The sequence below is a fragment of the Coregonus clupeaformis genome, chromosome 8, assembly GCF_020615455.1.
Source record: "Coregonus clupeaformis isolate EN_2021a chromosome 8, ASM2061545v1, whole genome shotgun sequence".
In the NCBI taxonomy this organism is placed as follows: Eukaryota; Metazoa; Chordata; class Actinopteri; order Salmoniformes; family Salmonidae; genus Coregonus; species Coregonus clupeaformis.
The window spans coordinates 31,651,909-31,662,791 of record NC_059199.1 but is presented as its reverse complement, the minus strand read 5'-3'; the positions used below and the strand labels follow the sequence as shown (position 1 = coordinate 31,662,791).

Genomic DNA, 10,883 nt, shown 5'->3' with positions numbered 1-10,883 from the left:
GTCACACCACACCTCTCAGGCACCAGAGAACATATGGAGCAAAGTCTCGCGTCTGGGCCTGTTTGGCTGAGGTGTCTGATAATATTCTGTGCCAATAAGTGTACTGTAATCTATCCATCCCAAGCCTATTTTGTCCCTCGCAGTAATTTATCTCAATATTGAATTCTCTTTGAATTGTGTAAAGAAAACATGATTTTCATTGAAAATAATTGGGAATTGCTGCATAAATATATCCAGACTTGGGTAGTTTTATACCAGGCACTTATAAGTGATGTCAACAGCTGTAGAGTTCACTTAAAAGAACAAGACAGCCCTCTGCTGGTGAAAAACAAAAACGTGAAAAAGCGTTTTAGCTCCATGTTCTCATTACCACCCTCCCAATAACAGTAGAGTATTTTCCCTCAGACTACAATTATCTGAGCCAAATAGATTTTCTTCTCCCTACTGTCTAATTTCCAATCACCTCCAAGGTTCCCAGAATTAACACTTGTCTGTTGCTGTGGCTGGCCCAAAAGGGTTGCCGTGGAAACACGGACAATGTAATTTTCGCCCTTGAGGGTCTGGCTGGGTTTTTCCCCTGTAATCTGTTTCCCTGGCCGTCTGTGAGTATGTCTGCACAGATCTGACTCGGTATCATTCTAACCAGGGCACACCTCACTAACCTGAGAGCAGACATGCTCCAATTGGAGAAAAAATCTGGATGAAAACCTATTTTAAAGGCCAGAGAACGTTGTCACGACCCAGAGCCATAGATGGATATGTACCCCAGAGGGCCGAAGTCTGAGTCATGGTAATATCATGGTGAATAGAAAAGAAGCTCCAGCACACACTGGTGATCTTGATGCTCCATGAAATCTGTGAAGCTGCTGCATCAAGATCACCAGTGTGCTAGTTTCTTTCCAATTTTGTACTGTTTTATCCATGCACTTGGTAATTCAATAGCCAATAGGTGTTAGGGCTACTTTTTAAATAAGCGTCATAGTGAACAGAACAGACTTGTGAACTACAGGTTGAAAAATATATTCCATCAATACATTTTTAAATACCTTTTATTTCTTCCCTGATAACTTTGAAGACAAATACCAATAATCGGAGAGAAACATCCAACAGTAACGTGCTCTTGCGAGCTGATCTTATAATCATTAAAGTGAAGACAGTGTGAAATCTTTTGTTATACATCAGGTGTAGCAAACCCTCCTCCTGGAGAGCTACTGGGTGAGCAGGCTTTTACTCCAGCCATATTATATCCAGCCAATCAAGGTCCTAGAGAGCAACTGATTAGTACAATCAGGTGAGTTATAGTAGGGCTAGAACAAAACCCTGCAGGAGGGTAGCTCCCCGGGAGTGTTGGTCATGCCTGCCCTACAGCTTGATTAAAGAAAAACTCCACCCAGATATTTTGGTATTTGTTTCATTAGTCCATTGTTGACATAGTTCCAAAATGTTTTGCTTGTCAGCAATCAAGTTTTCAAGATATGTAACTTACAAATTACAGAAATCATCTCCGTATACTGCATTTTTGGAAAACTCAGCATCATGATACTAAATGCATAATACGGGGATGATTTCTGTATATTAAAAGTCACATATCTTGAAAACTTGATTGCTGACAAGCTAAACATTTTGGGACTATGTCAACAAAGGACTAATGAAAGATACCAAAATAGTTTTTGGGTGGAGTTCCTATGTGTTATGGACAGATATGCATACGGTACATTGTTAGAGACATAAATCAAAGTCATCAGAAAGCTTATGTTAATTCAAAGAAAACAAATAAGTCAGCATGTTATAGATCTGAAATCGAAAATATCAAAACAGTCTTTTAGGGAAGATTAAAACATTAACTACTAAAGATAGGATGAACACAGAAAATCCATGGTCATCTTTTTTGCGTAAACATCTTTACTCAACAGGATAGAACCAAGCTAAGCATATCCTTGCTCGATTATTCGTATTGTGTGATTATGAGAGTATTGCAATGCATACTGTGTTACTGCAGATATGAATTCGGTGAATTCTCCAATACCACCTTCATTAGCCTTAATCAACAGCAGGTTATTCACAACCCGATATAGAAGTACATAGTTCACAAAGTTATAAACCTGCTGTCTGTTACTGTATATCTACTTGTTTCCAGACTTGTACTGTACACCAGAGTAGCCTTTGTGTAGCTAAAATAGTTCAACACAGTTTATATCAGTCCCCGGGGTTACCACTGCTAACCCAAGTTCTAGCTTTCACTGTTTACCTCAAATCATTGCGCAACAGAGCGAGTGTGGATGAACACTTGGATGAAAAATGTCAGTTTAGGGCTGCCTCTAACTATTATGTACATGAGACCTGCCCCACAGTCCATAAGAGCCTCAGTCGCACCTAAAAACCTCCACAAACACTGTACAACATCTACTTTAATCATATAATCAACAATCGTATTTTTTCCAGAAACAAGCCCCAAATTCATTGTGGTATGATTAAGGCATTAAGTGTGCTGTAGTTTAGGGGGCTGTGATCCACTCCTGCTGAATCAGCGGCAGCCACAGTGGAAGTCTGCATTGGGGTCCAGCAGGAGGTTCTTGCGGTCACAGTGCAGGCAGTCCAGGTGGTACCAGGCGTCGCAGTCGTCACACTGGACCCACTGCACCGTGTCCTGCTGGGGCAGGCGGCAGCGAGGTGCGGCACACGGCTCCACCCCCTGGGACACTCCCTCCTCTTCGTCTTCTGAGGAGGACGAGGAGGAGCTCGAAGAGGAGGACGACGAGGATGAGGAGGACGACGAGGAAGAGGAAGGAGGGGGAAGGGAGGGCCGCGGAGGAGGGTGCTTCCTTGGTCTGCCCCGCCGCTTGCTAAAGGGAGGAGAAAAGCGAGGTGTGTGAGTGTCACATTTGACTTTCAATATATTCACTCTATTTCACCAAAAATATATATTTGAGAATGTGAAGAGACAACGGAGCATATATATTTACAGAGAAGGAAAATGTACAGTGAAAAAAAAAATACTATGACATGATAGAGCAACATCACTGTAGTTTGGATGCTGTCATGAGGGCATTCTCACCCAGTGGTGACGTGAAATCTGGCAAACTGTCCTGCCCGTCCACTCTCCTCTTTGCAGATCCTCAGGGACGGGGACGCCAGCGAGTAGCTCTCTCCTCCCACCACCATAGGGGAGTACACTGGGGAGCTGTGAGCCCGTCGCCTTCCCCGCCCAGAAGATGGCGGCGAGAAAACATTCTGCTGGCGAAACACAGAGATGTTCATATTTGGCCCAGTCCTTTGATTGTTTGGGTCGATCTCCCGCCTCTGATTGATATTGAAGGATACATGGTTGAGTTTGCCGTTAGCGACGATTGTGTGACAGTTTGCGATCGGTTTAGGCACAGGCTTCAGTTCAAACTGTCGTTGTACATCCTGGTCCGTTTTGAGTAAAGAAGCGTGGAAACCCTCAGACTCAGACTTGTAGAGGCGCCTTCTCTTTGTCCCTCTCTGTCCATCCTTCAAGCTTCGCTGGTTCCTGGCCTCGTCCGAGCTGCCATCCTCCAGAAGGACAGTGTGGGCTGACTTGCGCCTGCTCTTGGATGACGGCGGGAGTGACTTGGATGAGGCCACAGAGGTAGTAGGTGGAAAGGGAGGAGGGGTGGAGGGCGGGACCAAGGATGTAAAAGGCGGGGAGGTGGAGTTTGGGTCTGTGATATTGCCGTCACTCCTCTTAAATGTCCAAGGAGTCCCATTGATCTTGCTCAGGCTTCCAATGGAATTCAGAATGACAGTCGCCCTGTTGATGGACAACGTGGAGAGATCCAAGTTGGCCACCGCCTTGCGGTCCAGGCTCGTTCTGATTCGGTTCTTCAGGTCGGAGGAGAAGGTGCCGGCCTTGGGGATGGTGATGGCGTCGAAGTCCAACGGCCGCACGCTAACCTTCTGGAAGAGAAAGTAGAACTCTGGGCTCCCTCTCTCTGATTGGCCGCCGAAGGTGAGTGTGTCACCATCTGAGAGCTCCCATTGGACACTTGGCTGCAGACGGACTTCATTTACCCAGGTACCTGGCATAGGAAGGTGGAGGAGAAAGCTCATTAGATGAAAGGCTAGTAGAATAGAGTTGAATGAGACCTAAGGAATCTAAACATAAGTGTGTGTAGTTGTAGAATATGTATAAATAGTTTTTTAAATAAATAACAAAACCCTCCCAACGATAGAATGACAGACACCAGACTACATCATAGATGGATGTCTACGATGGTGATTCTTCTAAGAGCGGTGTACTGTAATCATGTGGGATGGTGTGGAACTCACCATGGCTGCTCCGGTCCTTTATCTGCACCTTCCAGCCCCCCTCGGCCGCCCCCTCCGCATCCCTCTCAGCATGCAGCTCGGCATGGATCCGGGACACAGACGTTGAGTCCAGTGTGACATCACACAGCTCTGCCGCACGGCCCAGCCGAAACACTGAGTGGGTCAGCGCCGGCCGGAACGTGTACAGGTCCCGAGCCGAATCCGTGGAGGACGAGCCGATTCTCAGCAGCTGGAAACACGGCTGAACTCCGGACAGCATGGCCACGACTCACCGATCCCCACCCCAGTCAATGACAGCTACTTTCTTACATAGAGCTTTCCATGGCTTAAACAGCACTTAAGTCAATGAATGTGATGAAAAGCTGTCTGTAATGCTGGTAAAAGCTTGGTTCTTAGTATGTGGTGTTGAATGAATTTGAACAGAGTAAACATTAAAACTTTTATTTTTATTTTATTGTATACAATCTATAACCTGCACGGTTATTTTCTGAGTAATGTCACCTAAATATCAGTTGTAATGCTAATAAGTACAGTTGACTAAGCTAACTAGTTCATAAATTGACACTAAAAGGCTGGGGGATAGAACTGGCAGCTTGAGGTAGTTCAATCTGAAAAGAAGGAAGAGGGAAATTCTTAGACAGCATGCCAATGATTTCAAACTATATTTTGAAAGCGGAAGCAAAGTACTTTAAGCATATGTTTTCGTTTTAGTCTCCTCCATCTCCCCTAACCGAAGTTATTTGTAAGGATTATTTTCTCTCTATTAATAATGTAAAATTAACAGCTGTATAGAAAGACTCATGTGAAGGCCAAATTACAGAGGAGGAACTTATTGATGCAATTAAAGCCTTTAAGTCCGGGAAAACTCCAGGGCTGGATGGCATACCAGTTGAGGTATACCAAACCTTTTTTTATGTACTCAGAGGACCATTATTAGCACTCCTATTGAAATTGTAGATGATCAGATACTCAACAAGGTCTGATTTCATTATTACTGAAACAGGACCCAAGCGGTAAATATAAAGATCCAGTCCATAAAAAAAAAATGTGAGGCCCCTTACACTTCAGTGTTGTGATGCAAAAATTCTAGCAAAATGCATAGCGCATAGAATTAAAAAAGGTATTGTTGGATATTTTTCATCCTAATCAGACAGGTTTTTTACATGGACGATACACTGGAGATAAGTACTGGGAACAACAGAACACTATGAAAAATCTGGGAAACCAGGCCTGGTATTCATAGCTGACTTTAAAAAAGGCTTTTGATAAAGTACGACAAATGTATTTTGTTAGTCACTCTCACTCCGATATATTAAACTGCAAACATTGCTCTCCACCCTATGGAAAAATGTGTAAAATTGCAGGAAATGTGCTGTAAACTGCAAATGTTTCTCTCTGCCCCATGGAAACACAAGTAGAATTGCATCAAAGTTATAAAATTGCAAAACCTTCTCTCCACCCCATAGCAAAATGTGTAGATTTGCAGCAAACTATTTAAAATTGCAACGTTTTCTCTCCGCCCCATGGCAAATGTGTAGAATTGCAGGAAATTAACTCTAAAATTCTCTCCACTGTCAAAGGTTTTGCTTGCAAGAGAGAGAGAGAGAGACAGAGAGATGGGGGGGCAACAAAATGTAATTTAGGGACCCCAAAAGGCTAGGGCCAGCTCTGACTGCAAGTTTTGGTATGGAGGTGGGTATAAGCCACTGTGGCCCCTCATGATGAGTTCAGATTGTGGCCCCCACCCCCATCAAAGTTGCACATCCCTGCCCTATCTAGTGCATTAATCTGCATCTGAGAAAAGTTCCAGAAATAAAAAATATGCATCAAAATAGACTTTTACATGTAGTATAGACTTTTACATGTAGTATATACTTGTACATGTAGTTGAATAGTAGTAGGTACTACCTTGGCGTTATGAATGATGCACATTGTTCTATGAAAAGCTAACAAATTGGATGTAGCTAGCTAATAGCTAACGTTACTGGATGCCTGACAGACAGTGCTGGTGACTTGCTAGTGTAGCCGTGTAGCTCAAGGCTCGTGCCATGCCATGGCACAGGGACAAAGAAGCAGTGGACAACTGAATCACTTTTGTTAGCTCGCTAGATAGCTAGCTAGCTAAATTACAACGAATATTTTTTGCCAAGATGACTATACAAATGTCAACTTAATATATCGTTACACCGATTAAGAGGTGCATATCATTATGAATTCAAAATACACTACTAGGAAAAAGCATTTTAAAATCAAGGCGTAGACAGCTGGATAGTTCCTGTAATCCACATTGAAAGTCATACCTTCACAAAAGTGGGTCGAATCTGGTGCACTTGAATTCTCTTCCACTGCCTAAATATGATGCTAACGCTGCCGATTGTTTAAAACTGTCGATATACTTTAGTATTTTGATAACTTTTGACTTATGTTCAATTTAATCGTCGTTGTTCGCTGAACGGAGATTTTCGCGTTCTTTTCCCCAGGAAGTCCTTTGAAATTTGGCGCGCCAGCCGGGCTTTCTTGCGCGAGATTCCACGCCGCTTCCGCCCGCCTCTGTGCTGTCACTCACAGCTATGGCACAGTTTTAAATTAAACTCAGTCACTGCAGAGAGAGGTAGCTACCTGGCCTGCTACTACATATGAAACGTGTAGGTAGGTAGGTAGGTAGGTAGGTAGGTAGGTAGGTAGGTAGGTAGGTAGGTAGGTAGGTAGGTAGTTAGTTAGTTGCTAGGCTGTCTGTTGTTTTTTAGTTTCCTGTAATTAAGAGAGGACATTATTCAAGAAAAATAAGTTGATAGATATAAATACGTTTTTTTTAGAGCATTTCATACCATGTGGCCCTCGCCTTAGAAAAGTGCACTGCAGCACCAGCTGTAATTACAGATTGTAGGCCTACTACAGCAGATCATGTGATATAACCAAATATTTTTGGTGTCCATTACTAAACGTTACAGGTTTTCCTATACAAAACAGCTCCATAGATCTTTCAACTAAACTGCAATTGGCGATAGGCCTACTCTCTTCGTTCTCTATTCTGGAAAACAGTTATCTTATAGATGTCCCTGTCCAGTTGCAGGTGGTTCTACAAAAAAAACAGAGAAAACTAAGAAAGGTTCTTCACAATCTTAGCTTCTACACATCTAGAATTTCCCAGCATCTTTGCCGAAACTAGTCGTTTCTACACTAAGAAGGTTCCCTAGTGAGTTTACCTCAGCTTAATATTTTTGTTCCAAAAACGTAAATCATTATGTTGGAAGAATATATTGCAGACATGGCACTGACACAAGACACAATAATGGCATCATTTTCCATCGCTGTCTCTTCAAAATCCTTTAATGGACATTGCTAATTCATTACAGAAAAAAACATATAAAAAAAATTCTGTGCATGATGCCAAAAGTATAACATTTTATAAATTGTTAATTCTAGCATACAAGGGCATAGTTGTTTGTACAAGATAGCGAAGTATTATAAAAGTCAATGATAATATAGCTGGAGAACCCGTATGAATTCTGGACTTAAACCTAACAGACAAGTTTGGAAAGTAATTCATTTTAAATGAAACAACAATAAAATGCAATAATAACAACTGAGGTTTGCATGCATCATTTCATTTGCAGAAGCAGTTTTCCTGAATAAATCGGACATATTTTTCCACCAAGGTACCTGAAATAAACCTGCCAGGTAGGTATAACATTCAGCTGAATTCAGCTATGGCCTTCGGGCTAGTGAACTCAACCCAGAAGTAGGTAAACTGGACATATATTGCTGAATACTAAATACTACTGAGTCCTGTTTGTGTCACTTTAAAGGATGTACATACATGATAGGCTTAATAATGAATAGTCATACTGTGTTGCCAAAATCACACATTCTTTACCTGTATATAGCATAAAGTCACCCCAAGACTTACTCTACCGTTCAAAAGTTTGGGGTCACTTAGAAATGTCCTTGTTTCAGAAAGAAAAGCAATTTTTTTGTCCATTAAAATAACATAAAATTAATCAGAAATACAGTGTAGACATTGTTAATGTTGTAAATGACTATTGTAGCTGGAAATGGCCCCCGTGTAGCTCAGTTGGTAGAGCATGGTGCTTACAACGCCAGGGTTGTGGGTTTGATTCCCACGGGGGGCCAGTATGAAAACATATGCACTCACTAACTGTAAGTCGCTCTGGATAAGAGCGTCTGCTAAAATGTAAAAATTAAATGGCAGATTTTTTTATGGAATATCTACATAGGCGTACAGAGGCCCATTATCAGCAACCATCAGTCCTGTGTTCCAATGGCACGTTGTGTTTGCTAATCCAAGTTTATCACTTTAAAAGGCTAATTGATCATTAGAAAACCCTTTTGCAATTATGTTAGCACAGCTGACAACTGTTGTGCTGATTAAAGAAGCAATAAAACTGGCCTTCTTGAGACTAGTTGAGTATCTGGAGCATCAGCAATTGTGGGTTCGATTACAGGCTCAAAATGGCCAGAAACAAATAACTTTCTTCTGAAACACGTCAGTCTATTCTTGTTCTGAGAAATGAAGGCTATTCCATGTGAGAAATTGCCAAGAAACTGAAGAATCTCGTACAACGCTGTGTACTACTCCCTTCACAGAACAGCGCAAACTGGCTATAACCAGAATAGAAAGAGGAGTGGGAGGCCCCGGTGCACAACTGAGCAAAATGACAAATACATTAGGGTGTCTAGTTTGAGAAACAGACGCCTCACAGGTCCTCAACTGGCAGCTTCATTAAATAGTACCCGAAAAACACCAGTCTCAATGTCAACAGTGAAGAGGCGACTCCGGGTAGCTGACCTTCTAGGCAGAGTTGCAAAGAAAAAGCCATATCTCAGTCTGGCCAATAAAAAGAAAAGATTAAGATGGGCAGTCTGAGATATGTATTTTTCTTTGCAACTCTGCCTAGTAGGTCAGCATCCCAGAGTCGCCTCTTCGCTGTTGACGTTGAGGCTGGTGTTTTGTTCCAGATACTCAACTAGTCTCAAGAAGGCCAGTTTTATTGCTTCTTTAATCAGCACAACAGTTTTCAGCTGTGCTAACATAATTGCAAAATGGTTTTTTAATGATCAATTAGCCTTTTAAAATGATAAACTTGGATTAGCAAACACAACGTGCCATTGGAACACAGGACTGATGGTTGCTGATAATGGGCCTCTGTATGCCTATGTAGATATTCCATAAAAAATCAGCCGTTTCCAGCTACAATAGCCATTTACAACATTAACAATGTCTACACTGTATTTCTGATCAATTTGATGTTATTTTAATGGACAAAGAAATTGCTTTCCTTTTGAAAACAAGGACATTTCTAAGTGACCCCAAACTTTTGAATGGTAGTGTACTCTCACCCCTGGGTGTCCATTTGCTTGCATACCATGTAGGCTGACATCAATATTAAGAAAATAGAATTTAATGCAGGTGCAGGTCTACAAAAAACTTGACCTCTCATTCTAGCATTCTGACAAGTTTTTTCCCTTTATATTCTTAATGTTTTTTCAAGACAAACCTTTCCTAAGTCATCACATCATAATAATTTACTACCCATTCCAATTAACCTAAAAAAAGAAACTGTTAGACGTGAAAATTGCAGAGCTGATTTTGTAATGGCATTTGCGGGCGAGGTGTACATTATTCCAGTCTTAGCCATAATAATATTGACAATGAGAATACCTAATTGACTGCATGAACAGACACCAACAGGATAGGATCTACAGTGCAATTTAAATATTACAGTATTCCTGCTGTCTCACAGGCAGTCTACAGGTCAACATGCAGCAGTAGTTTTTGGGAATACTACAGCTATGACAGCAGATATTTGCATAAAGCTTAATATTAGTTATAGTCTTGATACTAAGAGTTCTGATGAAATGCTCAAGCGTGTCTAGCATCTTCCAAAAAACATTCTCAGGTGCTGATACTATCGCGTGATAGATGATATGCGATGCAACAGAGAGCGGAAGAGAGAGGGAGACAGAAAAATAGGCATTTTACTGCTATTATGTGTCCTCAATCACTCAGTCAAAGGCATCTCCTATATAATGTGTATCAGTATAACTATCTACTGTGAACATAGTGAAAGGATAAATGACGCAATTCAGGGATATAAAATGTTGCATAACTTTGCAGTAAGAAACAACATTGGCTATGCACATGCAATATATCTAGGCTATATACAAGAGTGCTTGAAAGTGAGCTTTAGGTAATGTTTGTAAGGTATAGTAGTATGTGTGTATGAATTGTAGATATACTTTTTTTTACCCTGTATTTTTTTAACCAATTTTGGTGCTACAGCATGGATATTGCTCAAGATTCAATCAGAAGTCAATACCCCTTCAATTAACTAAAATAGGAATGGGTTCAAATGTACTTCACCAGACCATGGATTCAGTAGCTTGTTACCTGATATGGAAGGGATAGCTTTAAAGATTAGGTGGCTTTTACATTGTCTTTAGTCAAAGTGGTCATCCATCTTAATCCAATCAGTGCAAATTCAGCACCAATTTAACACAAATCTATAAAATTGTAATACTCTACAAAACCAAGATAATAGCCAATAGAATATCAACGATCAAGTAGCTAC

General features: G+C 41.3%; 1 protein-coding gene and 1 non-coding gene across 2 annotated transcripts; one reads left to right on the top strand and one right to left on the bottom strand.

The window, feature by feature from the left end:
- Positions 1 to 1,031: 1,031 nt before the first annotated feature.
- Positions 1,032 to 6,765, bottom strand: LOC121571564 (transcription factor 19). The gene is made up of 4 exons (XM_041883099.2): positions 6,591 to 6,765; positions 4,291 to 4,898; positions 3,056 to 4,040; positions 1,032 to 2,843 (listed from the first exon to the last, which is right to left on the bottom strand). The coding sequence occupies exons 2-4, from the start codon at positions 4,547 to 4,549 to the stop codon at positions 2,525 to 2,527; spliced, it is 1,563 nt and encodes a 520-aa protein (XP_041739033.2). The 5' UTR covers positions 4,550 to 4,898; positions 6,591 to 6,765; the 3' UTR covers positions 1,032 to 2,524.
- Positions 6,766 to 8,347: 1,582 nt separating this feature from the next.
- trnav-uac lies at positions 8,348 to 8,424 on the top strand. The gene has a single exon. It is a non-coding gene; the product is annotated as a tRNA-Val (tRNA).
- Positions 8,425 to 10,883: the final 2,459 nt, after the last annotated feature.

Coding starts and splice junctions, on each gene's coding strand:
- LOC121571564 (XM_041883099.2), bottom strand. CDS start 4,549: ATGCTGTCCGGAGTTCAGCCGTGTTTCCAGCTGCTGAGAATCGGCTCG. Junction 4,041..4,290: donor AAAGGACCGGAGCAGCCATG/GTGAGTTCCACA, acceptor TTCCTATGCCAG/GTACCTGGGTAAATGAAGTC. Junction 2,844..3,055: donor AGATTTCACGTCACCACTGG/GTGAGAATGCCC, acceptor TCCTCCCTTTAG/CAAGCGGCGGGGCAGACCAA.